The sequence below is a fragment of the Myxine glutinosa genome, chromosome 7 (genome assembly GCF_964187855.1).
Source record: "Myxine glutinosa chromosome 7, kmMyxGlut1.1, whole genome shotgun sequence".
Lineage (NCBI taxonomy): Eukaryota > Metazoa > Chordata > Myxini > Myxiniformes > Myxinidae > Myxine > Myxine glutinosa.
In genome coordinates this window covers 88040366-88056888 of record NC_136267.1, presented here as the reverse complement: position 1 = coordinate 88056888, position 16523 = coordinate 88040366, and the positions used below count along the sequence as shown (strand labels likewise).

At 54.4% G+C, this 16523-nt stretch overlaps 1 protein-coding gene across 1 annotated transcript in view; it reads left to right on the top strand.

Moving 5' to 3' along the window:
- LOC137431391 (outer dynein arm-docking complex subunit 4-like) overlaps positions 1-16523 on the top strand; it is a 53799-nt gene that overhangs the window by 6964 nt on the left and 30312 nt on the right. The window contains exon 2 of the mRNA XM_078781199.1: positions 4476-4607. Within this exon, the coding sequence (XP_078637325.1) occupies positions 4476-4607 (132 nt within the window). The remainder of the gene's footprint in view (positions 1-4475; positions 4608-16523) is intronic.

Below are 16523 nucleotides of genomic sequence, written 5' to 3'. Positions count from 1 at the left end.
CCACCACCATGCTTTACAGTTGGTATCAGGTTCTTGTGGTCAAATGCTGCCTTTGGTTTTCGCTAAACATGTATTCTGTTACTTTGGCCAAATAGCTCTACCTTTGACTCATCTGTCCAGAGCACATTGCTCCAGAAGTGCTGGTCTTTGCCTAGGTGTTCATTGGCAAACTTTGGTCTTGCCCTGATGTTCTTTCTGGACAGCAATGGTTTCCTCCTGGCACACCTCCCATGTAGATCAAATTTGTGCAGTCTCTTTCTGATGGTAGACTCATGCACTTTGACATCAACAGTGACAAGAGCTACCTGTAGGTCCCGTGATGACATTCTGGGGTTCTTAGAGACTTCTTTCAGCATCTTGCGGTCTGCTCTCTGGCTGAACTTGCTGGGGCGGCCTGGCTTGAACAAGTTGGCAGTTATTTGGAATCTTCTCCACTTGTAGATGATCTTCCGGACACTCGAATGATTGATTTCAAATTGTTTGGAGATCTTTTTAAATCCCTTCCCAGACTCGTGGGCATCTATAACCTTCTTTCTGAAGGCCTCAGAAAGCTCTTTTGATCTAGGCATGGTGATGCCACACACTTCAACAACAAAGAGCAAACAAAACTAAATGTCTGAGGTTTAAATAAGACAGGTTCCTCCAAGATCCTCTCTAACGATGTTCTAATCATTTGCACCTGAGCTGGTGCACCTGATTCTAATTTTCGGTATTTGAAGTAGTGATAAATGTAGGGGTGTACTTACTTTTTCCACATGCGAAATTTGCATTTATGTGTATTTAAATTATACAATGGACTACGAAATGTAAATGTTTCATGATATTTGTTTTATTATATCACCTTTATCTATCAATATTGTTGAAATGAAGATCAAATAGCTGTATGTTGAAATATGTTGAAAAAAATCAAAACTTTACATAGGGTGTACTTACTTTTTCACGTAACTGTATATATATATACACTAGTGTTGTATGCTTACACATTGTAAGCACGAACAGACTGTACTTCGTACATAGGTACATAATGAATATGAGCTTTGTTACGTTTGTGGGGCGTAGGCAATGAAAAAACTTGGGTCAGGTAGGATTGTGTAGATGACCATGCTCCGGTTGTCATGTAGCCACCTCCTGTAACTAAGTAGGGCCGTGTGTTTCGGATTAAGTGTGACGTGTGGTCATACAGAGGGCAGCTCTTGTGCTATGTCACTTAGGGGTTAAGGGTAAATCCCCTGTATGTAAATGACCTCTGTGATTTTTTTCCTTGTTCCTTATGACACTACGCTACTCACACTACCAGCCAAGTGAACGGCGCATAATTATAAACATTAAATAAACTGACCGGATTCAGACATTTGAACAATGCCACTGACGCCGCCAGCCGAGTCATCACAAGGGCACAGGAGGGGTGTTTGGCCCCACCCCGAGGGGTGATGATTGGTCGGTACCATGGAGCGATGAGATGTACTCTTTGATTGGAGCACGCGCGGATGTCATCGGATGACGTTCGAGACCGGGGAACATAAAGGCTGAGGATGGCCATTTTCTCCCTCTTGCGCTGGGAACTCGTGTGCGGTAGCATTTCGGGCTCGCTCTTGGCGGTGGCATTCGCGCGCTCACTCTGTTCCTGGTTGTGTGGAAGAGTGGACACGTCCTTTCCCTGATTCGTTGGTGCTGACTTTGTGTGCCTGAGAGACATCGGTGCTTTGTGGAGTGTGGGACGAGGACGGAACAAAAGCCTGCTTGCTTCACGTTCGGCGGAAGCGGTGGGAACGGACTGCGCGCCAAGGCCTGTTTTCCCGCGCTCGGATTCGGGGACCCGTTCGAGGACTGACTCGAACTTCAAGGACCGCTCAATGCTGAGTACACACAAACACATTTATTTTTCAGTTATTTATCCCCTTATGCTGTTTTAGGAGTCCATGTGGGGGTGCTCCAAATAGGAATTTTAGTACTGCACATTTCTTGTTTCCTGGCATTATTTTTATTAAATCCCTTATTTGTTGAACTTTCATTCCTTGTCCTGTCCCGTTTATTTGTTAGTGGTTCAGGAATCCCGTGCCGCGTCCGGCTGTCCAGGTAAGTTCGTCACTCTCCGTTCCCTCCCATGTAAAGAATATCCGCCATAGGTTGACTGAACGCCTCGGAGGTAAGCTGATCGGCTATTCGTCCCCAGGGGATCTTAATCCCGGGAACGCGGCAATATATATATATACATCTTACTATAATTCACCAAATGGCTGAACTGATCGCAACGAAATTTTGGGTGGGTAATCCTGGGACCCCCTGGAGTAAAATAGGCTGTATTTTTTTTCCCCAATTTCCAATTTTTCCAATTTTCCAATTTTCTAGTTTTTCTAAACACTATGGAATAATATTTACCCATATGAACAGTGATGTGGCTTTCATTGGAATTCTACAAATACTGTTTAGATTTTGATGATTTGCGTGTGATATGATTTAACGGATGTTTATATGAATCGTTTAAAATAAAAAAAGCCTTCAACTTCTGATATTTTGCCTTTTCATTTGGGCCTCCCAATTGAAGCCCCGCCCATAGGGCTGGTACCGTTGCTAGTATATATTGTAACGGTTTTGAGAAGTGTAACGAATTTGAGAAGTGTAATGGTTTTTGAGAAGTGTAACAATTTTGGAGGAAGTGTAACGAATGTGAAAAGTATGGTTTTGTTGTGTGTAACACCCTCGTAATGTAAATAATGGTCGCAGCCGTCCTCCTAGTTAATTCCATGAAACTTACACACAGGCCACGATATATCTTTCTAAATAGTTTATTTCCTTATTCCATGTAGGCTAAATATGTGTTTCCCACTAGATTGACTTTGCATTGTATCAAACGAAATAAGCGTAGGCCCTTTCAATTTCCCCAAACATCTCCGCTCTCCAAAGTTCCTTTCAAAAGGGGTGCGAGTGGTGTTCAATCCCGCAAGCCGCCATTGCCCATGTGCTCATCTCGGAGAAGAAAGGCGTGTCTCCACCTCGTCATAGAGGGGAGGAGTGAGCCAACCCCACTTGGCCAACCAGCACCGCGGTTAGCGACCCGGTAGGCGTGCCCTCGCAGCCGGCGGCTTGATTCCGCCCGGAGTAATAAAAGGGACTGGAAGGGACTGCTTCGGGAGATGACCTGGGAGATGAGAAGAGATGGGAGATGAGCGAAGAGGTGACATACGAAAGGAGCGGTGAGATGCGAGACGCTCCAAGCCAAAGAGGAGAGGTACTCGGAGAGGAAACCAGCTAAGGAGAGACGCGCTGAAAGGAGGGAGACGGCTCCACCAGAAGGAGAGGAGCAGGTGTGACCGAGCCAGCGTGTGACGTCTAGAGCATCGGCAGCGGGTACGCGACGGAGGGTTTTCCCGCCAAAAAACGCGAGGAATTGAGAGCTGCTGCCTCCGACCCTGCTTCCCTCTCCAGCAATCCACCTCAAGCCATACCTGCCTGCAATATCCCCCGTGTAAGTGTGAACGTCGTCTGTCCTAATCGTTGTCCTGGGGTTAAGTAAATTGAATAGTTTAAGCTAACGATGCACTGTGTGACTGCTTCTTCCATCCATTGCTGTAAATAATTTTGGTCGCTCTTTCTTTTTGCTTGTGTGTGTATAATAAATCTGTTCCTCCTCCGTACTCTGTCTTCTTCTCTTTTCCTTCTCTTTCGGTCGCTTTAGAGGTTTCCCGATTGAATATCTGCGGTGCGATCTGGTCAACGTCGGGTGGAATCGGGTTCTAATCGGGGAGTAACTGTTCGGACGCGGTAATACCAACCGCTCGGTAAAATAACATCTTTAACCGCGTCCGCAACAATATCAATTGAGGTTTATATTTCCCAGTTTACAGTTATAGAAATTGCAATTTTCAAATGCTAAATGTTGATTGAGGTTCGTTTTTTTGTTTTTTTACGGTTTTTTCCGTAAATTTTCATTTACGGATGCTATATGTAATATATGGCCCTAAACTGCTTGGCCTGTCCAAATGCAAGGACTTGTAAGAAGGATCACACTCTGACCATAGTTACACCTCACTGTCTCTGTACAGCGGTCATTCTCAACACTCAAACCCCCTCTGGTCAGCCTGCCAATGTTATGTTCTTTATTATTTATTTACAGAGATCAAGGCTTATTTAAGGGCTGGCTGACAGAGGGGTGATGTTGAGACAGCGATGGAGCAGAGGGAGTTGGAATACAAGGGAGTGACGGAAAAAATTGAGAAGGAACTAACACACAGGCAGCATAAGTAGTGACGTACAGACAGGACAAGGGAACCTGTCCAGTGTCACTTTAATTTGTATCCTTTTTCACACTGCCTAGTTCTCTGGAAGATACCCCTCTATACTCTACCATTGCTCTTCCATGGGTCTGGACTTTCTATGAAAGATGTAGCAGATAGTCGATGGAATGTTCATCTACAGTTTTGTCACGAGGTATTGTTTTAAACCACAGTGTTTGCTTACAAACAATGCTTTTACAGGGCTTACAGATCAAGCAAAACGACCTTAGTACTTTGCTTGCTCGGTCCAAATGCTACCTGAAGATGGGAAACACAGTGGCTGCTCTGAAAGATGCCGAGGCAACACTGCAAATAAACAAAACGTTTCTCAAGGTAAATCCCGTTCCTTTTGCACAGTCATGAACCTGGTATTCGTGTCACAAGCTCTGTCTTTATGATCAGGGTTGTAGCAACTCTATTGCAAAAATGACCGAGCGGCAAATTTTGTGGAACTGCCTCGATTTTGTGGAGCGACAAAATTTTGTACCCCCTAGCCAATGGAACTGCCTCGACAGCCCCTTTTATTTAGCTCTTACACGAGCCTCGACTTAGTATGCAACAGCAAGCCCTATCTATGCACCAGCATGAAGAGGTATACTGTGTATATATATATATATATATATATATATATATATATATATAAAACACAGTTTGTGTGTGTGTGTGTAATGTTACCGATAGACTCCTAAACGGAGAGGCTTACGTGCTTGATATTTGGCAGAGACATGGCCATTGAGCCTGGGATGAACATGGCCGAACTCAAAATATTTGACGATCCATAGTTTTTTATTCATATTTACCTCAGCGCATTTCAGCGCACGGAATCAACGGAATCAGAGCAGGTGGGCGCTGATTCGCTCAGAGCGATCACGTGATGACGCTATGACGCTATGAACGCTATGACGCTATGAACGCTATGACCGATATGACGCTATGAACGCTATGACGCTATGACAAAAAAAAATCGCTATGACGCTATGAAACGATATGACGCTATGACGCTATGCCGCTATGACGCTATGAAACGCTATGAACGCTATGAACGATATGACGCTATGACGCTATTGTCGTGAAAATCAAGCACAGACACGACGTGACCTTTGGGTAGGTTTAATATCATTTAGATCTGAAGTAACATCCTGTAAAAATACATTCATGCAACAGACATTAGAATCAGAGTATTACATGGGCAATGTCCGATATCAATAGGTTGAAGGAACTGCGCTCCAACGCGAGTCGAAAGAATTGACGCGACCAAAGACGGAATTCGTCCGAGTTGCTTTATTGAAACAAAACAGCTCAGGTATTCTGACAAGCCCGTTTATAGGGCAGCAATATATATACACATTTATGTAGGGAAGTTTGCCCGGCAAAAGCTATACCGGGCATGCCCGGGTGTCAAGGGCGAGCCTTGGAAAGGCGAGTCTGGACCTGCCCGGGCGTGTTTGGCTGCGGCCTGGCAAGTCGAGGCTGGGCGTGCCCGGGCGCTCTGGGTGAGCCCTGGAAAGGCGATAGCGGGCATGCCCGGACGCTCTGGGCGAGCCCTGGAAAGGCGATAGCGGGCATGCCCGGACGCTCTGGGCGAGCCCTGGAAAGGCGATAGCGGGCATACCCGGACGCTCTGGGCGAGCCCTGGAAAGGCGATAGCGGGCATGCCCGGACGCTCTGGGCGAGCCCTGGAAAGGCGAGAGCGGGCATGCCCGGGAAAGACGAGACCGGGCGTGCCCGGGAGGTTCGGGCGTGCCCGGGAACAGTGAGTCCGGGCATGCCCGGGAGAGGCGCGTCTGGCCGTGTTCTGGCCGGTGCAAGGCGATTGTGTGCATCCAGCGGTAACCGCTACACACGCCCCTCCAGAATCGACCTGCACCGGCAGGGTCAATTTAAGGGGGGTCCGGATGACCCGGCCGAAGCGACCCCTGGAGGGTCGTGGGGAGGGGTCCGACGTGGTGGTGGGTGGTCGAGCGGGGGGAACTGTGGATGGGGGGCGGCCTCGCCGCGGAGGAAGGGCCAACCGTGGTGGTCGGTCGACGTCCATGTGCGCCGGTTTGAGGCGGTCCACAGAAATCCGGTCCGGCCGGCCGCCGAAGTCGACGATGAAAGACTTGTCGCCCCGTCGCAGGACCCGGAAGGGCCCGTCGTACGGCGGCCGGAGTGGCCCCCGGTGCGCGTCATGACGCACAAAGACGTACTCCGCTGTGCGAAGCGCCGGGGGGACGTAGGACTGGGGGCCACCGTGGCGGGACGTCGGCACGGGGGCAAATCGTCGGGCGGCCTCCTGGAGGTCCGAGCGCTGGCGAGCGGCGGACCAGGGACTGGTAGCATCGGGCACGAATTCGCCCGGGACGCGGAGCGGCTGGCCGTAGACGAGCTCGGCGGCGGACGCCTGGAGGTCTTCCTTGGGGGCCGTGCGAAGGCCCAAAAGGACCCACGGCAGCCGGTCGGCCCAACCGTCATCCTGAAGGCCGGCCATGAGTGCCGCCTTCATGGAGCGGTGAAACCGCTCGCACAACCCGTTGGCTTGGGGGTGGTAGGCCGTGGTGCGGTGCAGCGTGACCCCCAACGAAAGGGCGACCGCGCCCCAAAGCTCAGATGTGAACTGTGGGCCGCGGTCGGACGAGATATCCGCTGGTGCACCGAAGCGCGCGACCCAGGTGGCGATGAACGCCTGCGCCACGTCGGCGGTGGTGGTGGAGGCAAGGGGCACAGCCTCCGGCCACCTGGTGGTCCTGTCCACCATGGTGAGCAGGTGGGTGAACCCCCGCGAGGGGGGCAGGGGACCCACCAGGTCCACGTGGACGTGGTCAAAACGCCGTTCAGGCACAGCGAAAGGTGCCAACGGGGCCTGGGTGTGGCGGTGGACCTTGACCCGCTGGCAGGCTGTGCAGGCGTTGGCCCAGTCGCGGATGTTTCGTCGAAGGCCGTGCCAGACGAAACGCGCCGACACCAGCTTCTGAGAAGCTTTCCGGCCCGGGTGAGAAAGGCCGTGGATGGAGGCGAAGATGCGGCGCTGCCAGGAAACGGGCACGATGGGGCGAGGCTGGCCCTGGGAGACGTCGCAGAGCAGGACGGTGCCCGCGAAGGGAATGTCGGCCAGGCGGAGGCCCGTGTCCGCCGCACGAAGTGCCTGCACCGAGGCATCGGTGGTCTGGTCGGCCGCCATGAGCGCGAAGTCCACGCCGAGGTGGACCGCGTTCGCGCTGGCCCGAGAAAGACAGTCGGCCACGGCGTTGTCTTTGCCGGCGACGTGCCGGATGTCCGTGGTGAACTCCGACACGGCGGAGAGGTGGCGCTGCTGGCGGGCCGACCACGGCTCCGTGACCTTAGCCATTGCGTAGACCAACGGCTTGTGGTCGACGAAAGCCGTGAACGGGCGGCCCTCCAGGAGGTGTCGGAAATGGCGAACGGCCAGGAATAGCCCGAGCAGCTCGCGGTCGAACGTGCTGTAGTTTAACTCGTTCGGCCGGAGTTGCCGGCTGAAAAAAGCGAGTGGCTGCCAAACCCCGTCCACCCATTGCTCATGGACGGCGCCCACCGCGTAGTTGGAGGCGTCCGTAGTGAGGGCAATGGGCGCGTTGAGCACCGGGTGAGCCAGCAGCGTTGCGTCGGCGAGGGCCCGTTTGGCGCTGGCGAAGGCCGCATCCATGGCCGCAGACCAAACAATGTCATGCTTGGCCGGCTTGCCCCGGAGGGCCTCGTAAAGGGGCCGCATGAGCTGAGCAGCGCGGGGCATGAATCGGTGATAAAAATTCACCATGCCGAGGAACTCTTGGAGGGCCTTGATGGAACGGGGACGCGGGAACGTGGTGATGGCCTCGACCTTGGTCGGCAGCGGCACGGCCCCGGTCTTGGTGATGCGGTGGCCCAAAAAGTCAACGGTCGTCGCGCCGAAGTGGCATTTGACCGGGTTGACAATTAAGCCGTGCTCGCTGAGGCGACCGAACAGTGTTCGGAGGTGGAGGAGGTGCTCGGCGCGGGACGTGCTGGCGACGAGGATATCGTCCAGATAGACGAAAAGAAACGGCAGGTCGCGCAGCACGCCGTCCATCAAGCGCTGGAACGCCTGGGCCGCGTTCTTGAGGCCAAACGGCATCCGCAAAAATTCGAACAGGCCGAACGGCGTGATGACGGCCGTCTTCGGGACGTCGGCCGCCCGGACAGGTACCTGGTGGTAGCCCCGTATCAGGTCAATTTTCGAAAAGATGACCCGTCCCGCAAAACGGGCGGAAAAGTCCTGAATATGCGGGATCGGGTACCTGTCGGGGGTGGTAGCGTCGTTGAGACGGCGGTAGTCACCACACGGGCGCCATCCACCCCCCGGCTTTGGTACGATGTGCAGTGGCGAGGCCCACGCGCTATCGGAGCGCCGCACGATGCCGAGGTGCTCCAACGCGTCGAACTCGGCCTTCGCCACGGCGAGCTTGGCCGGGTCGAGGCGGCGGGCCCTGGCGTAGACCGGCGGGCCCGTAGTGGGTATGTGGTGCTCGATCCCGTGCCGCACCGCGACGGCCGAAAACGTCGGCCGCGTGAGGGCCGGGAATTCCACGAGCAGGCGAGCGAACTCGTTCGCTGCCGGGAGGGCGCACGCCAGTTCGGTCGGCGCGGAGCTGCTCATCGTGCACGCCAGGGAGCTGAAGGTCTCGGCGTTGACAAGGCGACGACGTTTGACGTCGACCAGCAGCCCGTGCGCGCAGAGGAAGTCGGCGCCCAGCAAAGCCATGGGGACACAGGCGGTCACAAAAGTCCATTGAAAACGCTGGCTGCCGAAGCAGAGGGTGACGACGCGTGGGCCGAAAGTGCGTATGGCCGAGCCATTAGCAGCGACCAAAGAGGGGCCGCAAACGGCGTCCTGCCTGTCCTGCTCGGAGGCGGGTATGACGCTCAGTTGGGCGCCGGTTTCACACAGGAAACGCCGCCCAGACGCTTTGTCCCGAATAAACAGCAAGTTGCCCAAGTGGCCGGCGCTCATGGCTGGGAATGAACGCTGGCCCGGCCGTTTCCCGACCTGCCGAAAGTGCACGGGGGCCGGCACGTCCGAGCCTTGTGTCCGAACCTTGCGTGGTAATAACACCACGCACGGTCAGGTGGAGGCCCCGGCCGTTGTGTCGGAAGCGGGCGGTGCGGCGTGGCGGCCGCCAGTTGCACCGGCAGTTCGGCCTCCAACCGCGCAGGGCGCTCGGGCGTCGTGGGCGTCGCCTCAAACGGCGGCGGGCTCCAGGTAACCGCGCCGATGTGCTGGCCCGCCGAGGAGATCTTATCGGCTTCCCTGGCGAGGGCGCGGGAATCCGTGATCAACGTGCCAGCCAGGGCGAGGCGTACCTGGTGAGGCAGCTGGCGAAGGAACAGCTCGCGGAACAGAAAATCCGGAGAGTGCTCACCGAGCAACGAGAGCATATAGTCCATGCGCTCTGACGGGCGCGTGTCGCCGAGCTCGGGCAGAGCGAGCAGGCGCCGTGCGCGTGCTGCCGGTGAGAGGGCGAAGGCGTCGAGGAGGAGTGTCTTCAGCGCGTCGTATTTCTCAGCAGCCGGCGGGTGCTCGAGGAGGCTCAAGGCGCGGGCCGCGGTGGCGGAACCGAGCGCCGCCACAACATGGTGGAAGCGGGTGTCGTCCGCGGTGATGCCTCGCAGGGCGAACTGAGAGTCCGCCTGAGCGAACCAAACAGCGGCGTGAGCCTCCCAGAAGGTAGGCAGTTTAAGCGTCACTGCCGTATCCATGTCGGTAGGTCACCAATGAAGGAACTGCGCTCCAACGCGAGTCGAAAGAATTGACGCGACCAAAGACGGAATTCGTCCGAGTTGCTTTATTGAAACAAAACAGCTCAGGTATTCTGACAAGCCTGTTTATAGGGCAGCAATATATATACACATTTATGTCGGGAAGTTTGCCCGGCAAAAGCTATACCGGGCATGCCCGGGTGTCAAGGGCGAGCCTTGGAAAGGCGAGTCTGGACCTGCCCGGGCGTGTTTGGCTGCGGCCTGGCAAGTCGAGGCTGGGCGTGCCCGGGCGCTCTGGGCGAGCCCTGGAAAGGCGATAGCGGGCATGCCCGGACGCTCTGGGCGAGCCCTGGAAAGGCGATAGCGGGCATGCCCGGACGCTCTGGGCGAGCCCTGGAAAGGCGATAGCGGGCATGCCCGGACGCTCTGGGCGAGCCCTGGAAAGGCGAGAGCGGGCATGCCCGGGAAAGACGAGACCGGGCGTGCCCGGGAGGTTCGGGCGTGCCCGGGAACAGTGAGTCCGGGCATGCCCGGGAGAGGCGCGTCTGGCCGTGTTCTGGCCGGTGCAAGGCGATTGTGTGCATCCAGCGGTAACCGCTACAAGGTAATACAAAACAAGCGCAGCATATAGGGGCGTACATACCATTCAAACTACAGGACTATGTCACAGTAAGTGCCGCTGGAGTGTCCATGCGCCCCAGTTGTCCCGGGTCTTATAGACGCCCCTTTTAGTGGGATAAGCGAGCACTCCCTGGGTTCACCTTCAGTATAATTTCACTACATTCTCCCTGCCGTTAGAACTATACTGCCGCTCGAACTATACTGCCGCTCGGCAGGTGGCAAGCAAGCGTCAGCAATAATCGGATGGGTCACGTCAATCCACGTCAGTCGGTCCACCCGTAGCGGTCGGGGCGGCGAACTACCCTGCCAGTTCGTGTTCGGAAACTACCGGGTACGGCGTCTCCAAGCCCGGAGTCCCCCGCGTCGGAATAGCTGCCAGAGGTGGGTGTCGGAGGGGGCGCCCCAGCGCCTTCTGGCAAGGGAGTGGGTGACGACGGAAGTGACGGTAGTAGTTCCATAGAGGAAGCTTCGGTAGGGTCCATAGACTCGTAGATGGGTTCGTCGATATCCCTGTCGTCGTCCCCACATGGGGCGAGATGGCGTATGGAGACAGTAGACTCACGGCCGTCCGCCGTTAACACGCGAGCATGCTCGGGATTAGCCTGGAGGACCCGCACCTTATCAACAAGGGGGTCGTACTTGCTAGCGCGAACCGCTCGTTTGAGATAGGCGGGCCCCGGCTCAGCGAGCCAGCTGGGTAAAGATTGGATACTACCCGAGCTTCTAGGGTGGTCGAACAGTCTTTCGTGAGGAGTCTGGTTGGTGGCGGTACATAGGAGAGCCCGGATCGAGTTTAGAGCTGCAGGTAGCGACCACGCCCATTTATCGAGGCCTCGGCCGAGGGTCCGGAGGCTTAGCATGACGGCCCTCCATATAATCCCATTAAAGCGTTCGATCTGCCCATTCACCTGGGGCCGATACGGGGTGGTGTAGCTCGAAGCGACATTATTCTGGAGCAAGTAGCCCCTTACCTCCTGAGACAGGAACACTGCACCCCGATCGGTATGCACGTAGGCCGGATACCCAAACATAGAAAACAAATTCTGCAGGCACCGGATAACCGTGGCAGCCGACATATCCCTGCACGTATAAGCAAAGGGGAATCGTGAATACTCATCAACGATAGTGAGCAGCTAACAAGAGTTACTCGACACCGGCAGCGGCCCTTTGAAGTCCATCGCCAAGCGCTCCCACGGTCTAGTAGCCCTAACCAGCGTCCCAATAGGAGGGTTGTAAAAGCGCGGTTTGAGCTCTGCACAGATAGTGCAATCACGGCAGATCCGGCGGATGTCCTCAATCGAGTACGGCAGATTACCACTGCGCACAAAATGCGCGAAACGCGCCACCCCGGGATGACACATAGTGCCGTGCAAAACGCGCAGTCCCTCCAAAGTTACAACCCCCGCGCAAGTGGCCGGCCTCGATAAGGTGTCAGCGACCAGGTTATCCTTCCCCGGGCGGTATTTGATGGTGTAGCAGAAGTCGGCGAGTTCGATACGCCAACGGGTGATTTTCTCATTCTTAATGCGCTGAGCATGTAAGGTGTCGTACATAAATGCAATGCTTTGATGGTCCGTGACGATTTGGAAACTCCGCCCAAGCAGGTACGGCCGCCATCGCCGAATTGATTCGATGATCGCATACGCTTCCTTTTCGACAGACGAATGCCTCCGCTCGGCAGAGGTGAGAGTCCGTGAAAAGAAAGCCACAGGGCGTCCCCCTTGGGAGAGAGTCGCCGCTATCGCATGATCCGAGGCATCACTTTCCAAGACGAAAGAGGCACTCTCGTCAATCGTCGCTACAGCGGCGCCAGCGATGTCGGCTTTAAGGCCCTCGAAGGCCGCCATGGCGGCCGGGCCCATGGGGAACGTGTCGCAGGCCACGAGGGGGCGGAGCTTCACGGAGAAATTTTGCACCCACTTTGAGTAGTGGGCGAACAGCCCAAGAGCGCGTTTCAGCGAAGCCCGATCGCTAGGCGGAGCCATATCGAGCAAAGGTCGCAGACGCTCCTTATCCGGAGAGACAGAGCCATGGGTCACGGTGTACCCCAAAAGATCTACCGTGCATAGAGAGTAACGACACTTAGCTGCATTCATGGTTAGGCGATATTTCCGCGCGACCTTGAGGAAGCGCTTCAGATTAGCGTCGTGATGCTCCTGGTCATACCCACAAACTGTAAGATTGTCCAGATAGACAAAGACATCGGTCAAGTTCTCCTTCGCAACGAGGTCATCCATAGCCCTCTGAAAACAAGAGACCCCGTTAGTTACCCCAAAAGGGAGTCGAGTGAACTGGTACAACCGCTGACCCGATTCAAAGGCTGTAAAGACGCGATCAGCCCTAGAGATGGGGACCTGATGATACGCACTATGCAGATCGAGAGTGCTATAAACGGAATACAGGGCCACCTGGCGTACCAGGGCATTCAACCCCGGTAAGGGGTAGGCATCCAGCTGGGTAAAACGATTAATCGTCTGTGAGTAGTCGATTACCATGCGCCGGCGGTGGGCCTCACTTCGCACCACTAAGACTTGGGCCCGCCACGGCGACCTACTGGGTTCTATAATACCGTCCTTTAAGAGCTGGACTGTTTCTTCCGCAATGAATTGCGCGTCTGCGCGAGAGTAGCGCCGCGATTTTACGGCTACAGGGGTACAATCAGTGGTCAGGTTGGGGAACAGCGAGAGAGGCTCCACGTCCATCTGAGCGAGGGCGCACACAGCAAGCGTGTCCGGCCCACCGAAGTCTATTTCCAAACGTCCATGTCGCTTAAGGAAATCAAGTCCTAACAGAACGTCGTCGCATAAAGCAGGTAATACCATGAGATACACATCGGGGAACGTGCGTCCCTTTATCACAAGTTTCAATCGACATGCCCCTTTTGTGCTCAACCGAAGTCCTTGGGAGGCCATGAAGATCCGTCGTGTTGTCCCGAGAACCGGCCACCCATGTTGATGCACTAGTCGTTGATCGATAAAACTATCCGTAGACCCCGTGTTAATCAAAGCTTGCGCAAAAACGCCCGCGACCTTGAGCGGAATGATGGCCTGCGCAAGGCCGGCAGACCCGGCAGGTATTGTACCGGCCGGGTGAGAAGATCGCGCCTCGCGAGTGGATCCCACTCCGGCTGCAATCTTCCGGGCATCGTCGACAGGTTGGGCCTCAGCAGGAGCATATAAATCGTAATACCCACTGTCAGAGGACGTTCCCACGCCGGCTGCAGTTTGCCGGTCGTTCGGGCAGCCCGTGGAGGATCCTCGTGACAAGCGCATAGTTGGCTCATCTGCAGTTTCATATGCTGGAGTGAGTGCGTGTAAGTCGTAAGAGCCGCCGCCAGATGGCGCTCGAGTCACGCGAGAAGGATCACTGCCATCTGCAGTTTCATATGCCAGAGTGAGTGCATGTAATTCGTAAGAGCCGCCGTCAGATGGCGCTCGAGTCACATGCTGCGTTTGCCGCACATCAAGAGGAGTTTCCAGGAGCATGTCGCTTGTTTGAAGAAGGCGTTCGAACGCCAGTCAAGGTCGGTCGCTCTGCGGCCGGTCGCGTTCGTGCCATTTGTTTCGGCGGCCCGGTGTATCTCACCAAGGTCGTGTGTGCAGCCAGAGGCCCGCGAAAAGGAGGTCTGCTCATCAAAGCCGAGTGAGGCGCCCCGTCCGGTGCTCGATCTGTTGGCTCAGCGATAAGCCCATTCAAGGTCGCGCGGGGGCACGTGCCCCGTGCGGCCTTCCTTCAGACCTTTGCAAAATGGCCCTTGGTGGAGCACAGATGGCATATGGCCTCCCGAGCCGGGCATTCAGATCGAGGGTGCTGCCGATTCCCACAAAAATAACACTTCGTGTACCGGTCAGGCCGTGGCCGGGCAGCGGCAGCAGCAGTTAGGCCGGAAGCGGAGTCCGCTTCAGGAGCACCCAGAGTCTCGGCCGTGGTGGTCGGGTCCTCCCCCATATCCTCGGCGGTAACCCTCTCCGGTCGCGCGAGTTGAGAAGTCCCCGCCACGACTCGTGGGTGGTCATAAGCGGTGGATTGTTCACGGGCATCTGTAAAGACGCGTGCCAGCCGTAGTGCCTCCGTAAATGTCAGCTCCGCGGTCTCCAAGAGTCGGAGCCTCAAGACTCAAGAATTAATTCCGGAGACGAAAGAATCTCGGAGAAGGTCATCCTGGACTTGCTCATGGGTCCGAACCTCTTGGACGCAGTCCGCCAATAGGTAACGCAGCTCCTGCGCGTAGCGATCGATCGATTCCGATGGTTGTTGTCACCGCTGGGAGAGTTGATGCCGGCCGTGCACGGCGCTCCGTGTCTTTACGTATAGTCGCTTTAGCTCAGCCAGAGCCGTAGCGTACGTCTCAAATTGAGCAATGCTCCGGTAAACGCTGTGATGGACCTTCGACTGTAACATGTACAGCTTCACCGCGGCGGTGGGCTCTGTTTCGTGAGCGGCGAAGTAATTCTCCAGCGTTTTGAGCTAGTGGGCGAACTCCGATCCCGACCCCTCGGCTTGAGCGTCGGCACCGAGAATCGGTACCATGATCATCTTGTGTTCAGTCATTTCGTCGATCTAAATGATATTAAATGTCGTGAAAATCAAGCACAGACACGACTTGACCTTTGGGTAGGTTTAATATCATTTAGATCTGAAGTAACATCCTGTAAAAATACATTCATGCAACAGACATTAGAATCAGAGTATTACATGGGCAATGTCTGATATCAATAGGTAATACAAAACAAGCGCAGCATATAGGGGCGTACATACCATTCAAACTACAGGACTATGTCACAGTAAGTGCCGCTGGAGTGTCCGTGCGCCCCGGTTGTCCCGGGTCTTATAGACGCCCCTTTTAGTGGGATAAGCGAGCACTCCCTGGGTTCACCTTCGGTATAATTTCACTACAGCTATGACGCTATGAAAAAAACAATCGCTATGATGCTATGAAACGCAATGAACGCTATGACGCTATGAACGTTATAACGCTATGAACGATATGAACGCTATGACGCTATGAACGCTATGACGCTATGACGCTATGAAAAAAAAAATCGCTCGCTTTACCAAGGGGCTCGCTCTCCCCCCGTTCCCCTCCCCTCCCCTTCCCCCTCCCCCTCCCCTCCCCCGCCCGGCAATGCCTGGTACTTCTGCTAGTATATATATATATATATATATATATATATATATATATATATATATATATATATATATATATATATATATATATATATATATAGGGGGCTCTGGGCACAGGGTTATATTGCCCCGCCCTAGCCCGACTCGAATGTTCCAAACCCCGCCTCTTGCCGCAGTGGTAAGTCACTCCCCTCGAGCCCTGATTGGCGACTCGCGCTTACCGACGGCTCCTCCTCCGCCTTCCTTCGGCCTCGGTCGACTTGTTCAGGCTTGCCTCGTGGTATTTCGGCGCCAATGACACCCAAAGCGCCATAAGGACACCTAATTGTCATTATCCTACTCAACGCAAAACTAACACATTCATCGGTATATATATATATATATATATATATATATATATATATATATATATATATATATATATATATATATATATATATATATATATGTTGGAACCCATCTGTGGATCGGTCCCATCGGCCGATGGGTCTGACCCGTTTGCGGATCTGCAGATGGGCGACCCATCTGTGGATCCGCAAACGGGTCAGACCAATCGCTGAGGGCCTCATAGAATCACATAGGCCTCATAGAATCACACTGAGGGCCTCATAGAATCACATAATGCGTTATTGTGTTTATATAATTGACAATGCCCCAATTACGAAGCCACACCTTCATCTTTAGCTTTGGGGTGATTAAGGCATGTCAGGAATTGCTATATAAACAATGGAGAGCTGAGTCTGCCAGTGCCACCAGCGAAGTAGACCAGCGTTTTTAAATGGAGCGACA